The sequence below is a fragment of the Halyomorpha halys genome, unplaced genomic scaffold, assembly GCF_000696795.3.
Source record: "Halyomorpha halys isolate HHAL.00 unplaced genomic scaffold, Hhal_1.1 Scaffold3414.1, whole genome shotgun sequence".
NCBI lineage: Eukaryota > Metazoa > Arthropoda > Insecta > Hemiptera > Pentatomidae > Halyomorpha > Halyomorpha halys.
Genome location: NW_027110854.1, coordinates 4,149 through 6,879, shown reverse-complemented (window position 1 = coordinate 6,879; position 2,731 = coordinate 4,149). Strand labels below are relative to the sequence as shown.

The following is a 2,731-nucleotide window of genomic DNA, read 5'->3' as shown; positions in this document are numbered from 1 at the left end:
TAATTCGTTTGTTACTGAACCTTACAACCTTGCACGATCATCTTATTTACCGCAATGCTATAACCTGAGTTACAATTGCCTTGATTCAGCGTTTTGTAGCCTTTTGAACTTAGCCTTTCACGATCCAAAAATTCTACGTTATACATTATTTTCAAAAGTCTTAAGGCACTGTTCTTCTCTTAGTGCGTTTTATAAGAGAAGCAATTTCGAAATTGAAAAAAAAAATTAAAATATTTCCTGCCTTCAACTTGTATTTTATTTATTTATCAATTTCGTTTCCCTTCTAACAGTAGACCCTAAATACGTAAACCTCTCTACCTGCTCATACGTTTTCCTCCTATGTCCACATCACCGAAATTGTAAACACTTATGCTGCTAACCATATATTCTGTTTTTTTATATCAATTTTAAGACATAGTTCTTTACTAGCTTTTATCAAGGTAGTTTCAATTGAATTTTATATTTTCCTATCATGTATATAAAATATGACTATTATAAAGCCGATCTGGACATAGGGAGTTGAGTTTTGGGGCTCCACTAAACCTTCGAATTCCTGTCGTATCCAATCCAATCCAACATCAATCCAAAATCCTTCGTAAAATCCTTAATGCTCCTTACTTTGTCACAAATGAAATCATACATAAAGACCTTAATGATCGGTATGTAACCCATCAAGCCCGAACTAGATATCACTCCTTCCATTATATACTCCCTAACCACTCAAACCCCCTAGTTTCTAATCTTGCATCCTCTTCCATTCTTGACAATCCTCCGAGGCGCCTGAAAAGAAGATGACCAGCTAATGTAAAATGTCATTAGAGTGCTACCAATTGATAGTTTCTCTACACGCCTGTAACACTCCAATTTAACTTAGATCAGATTTAATAAATGTATTATAATGTACAGTTGTAAATAGCAATAAATAAATATAAAAAAAAAAAAAAATTTCCTCGTCCAAAACGACCAAAATACTCTAGCATGGATATTTTACCACTTAGAGTTAAACCCTTTTAGGTATGTAACAGGTTTCCAATAACATATACCAGGACTTAATTAAATAAGGTAGATTAAAACGAATGCTTATGAAATATGTAGATTATTCAAAAAGTGTTATAGTTACATTGAAAAAAATATATTTACCTGGGAGTCTTGAGTATATCGCTGTTGATTTCTTGCTGCCTGTAGAGCTTGAATCCTATCTTGAGGAACTTGAACGAAGTATGCCGCACGGTTGGGGGCGAAATCAGGTCTCAGAATATCTGGTACTTCGTTCAGTTGCTTTTGTTTTTTAAAAAAATATATATATTAAACCAATTAAATTCGAGTAATCCATTTGAAGGTGCATTTTATTATGTTATACTGTTCATAATTACCTGTTGTCCAGAGGTGATGGGTGCTGTTGTGTACTGTACCTTCTGCAAGCGGCCATCTTGGAGGTACACGTGGTACACACCTTGTTCAGAACCCTGTTCTTCCTTTAACCTCTGCATTATTTTGGCATTTAAATCTGTTAAGCTGTCTTGATCCTGTTTGAAGAAAATTATAAAATTACAGATGTAACTTATTACATTTTTATTTTGTTGCTTATGTATTTAGTAAGTTAGTTTTATATTTTATTTTTTTTACTCTGTATCTAAATTATTTATTTACAATTTTTTATTTATTTATTAATACCAGATCGGCCTGGTGGGCCTTATACGATAATGTAAGTAGTGCATTTTTTTTTTTTCAAACAATTGATTATGGGGGGGGGGTATAGTCTCATACAAAACACACCCCTAACAATATACAATGTTAAGAATAAAACAAAAAATTAAGATAAAATAAATATATTAAAATAATAATTCTTACTAAAAGATAAAATAAACTTTATTAACAAAAACAATGAGATTTATGGATTTAAACAAATAAATAATTGATTTCTAATGGAAAAAAAAATTAAAGTGAATTTAAGCTGCCTTTCACTGGAACTCCATTCCCTCTACCATACGTCATATATCAACCCTTCCCTTGTTATAACAGTTTTTGTTTCTCTAAACTGAACCAGTATTATAATAGTATAGTTAATCATTATCAGTTATTATTTGTAAATATTGTAACTCTCTTTTTGTTTTAATTTGTATGTATTTAGTTTTCTTCTCTATCTAAAATTATTGATATGTAATTATAATGTTAGTTGTAATTAGGTGCAACTACATTGTTTTGAGCCAATATATTGTGTAACCTTATAATTGTTCCAAAGGGACTTAGTTTTAGAATAATAAACTATTTTTCATTTCATTTAAAAATAGGACTATATATTTATTATTCACTACTTCAACTCTACAAGCTATTTATAAATGTTATAACGCTAAGGTAGCCAACTTACTCCTCTCTTATCACTCGGGTTGGCTCTCGGTGTCCCATATTCTGTCGGTAATACAAGAACTGCACCTTGAGGCTTGGTGCCAGAAGGAGGATAAGGAGCTTCGGCCAAACAGTAGGCCATGGTAGCCAATAAAGTGATGAGGATCTGTAATTATATAAAATGTACTATAGTATGTTTGTTATAGATGTAGAAATATTTATTCACATATTTATATTAGATAATATCTTACAGTTTGATTCTCCTTTACGTATTAATTCTATTTACATTGCTTCCTTATTTTACTTACCCCTTGCGATTGTACGTACATTATTTACAGTTTTAGTTTGTATTTGTTTTTATTCTCAATATTTCAGTTTTTATATT

General features: G+C 30.9%; 1 protein-coding gene across 1 annotated transcript; it reads right to left on the bottom strand.

The window, feature by feature from the left end:
• Positions 1 to 1,140: 1,140 nt before the first annotated feature.
• Positions 1,141 to 2,512, bottom strand: LOC106691828 (uncharacterized; the record flags this gene model as incomplete). The annotated part of the gene is given in 3 exon segments (XM_067048950.1): positions 1,141 to 1,278; positions 1,374 to 1,526; positions 2,369 to 2,512. Coding segments are annotated over 3 exon segments (435 nt in total), but the record flags the coding sequence as incomplete, so codon positions are not given.
• Positions 2,513 to 2,731: the final 219 nt, after the last annotated feature.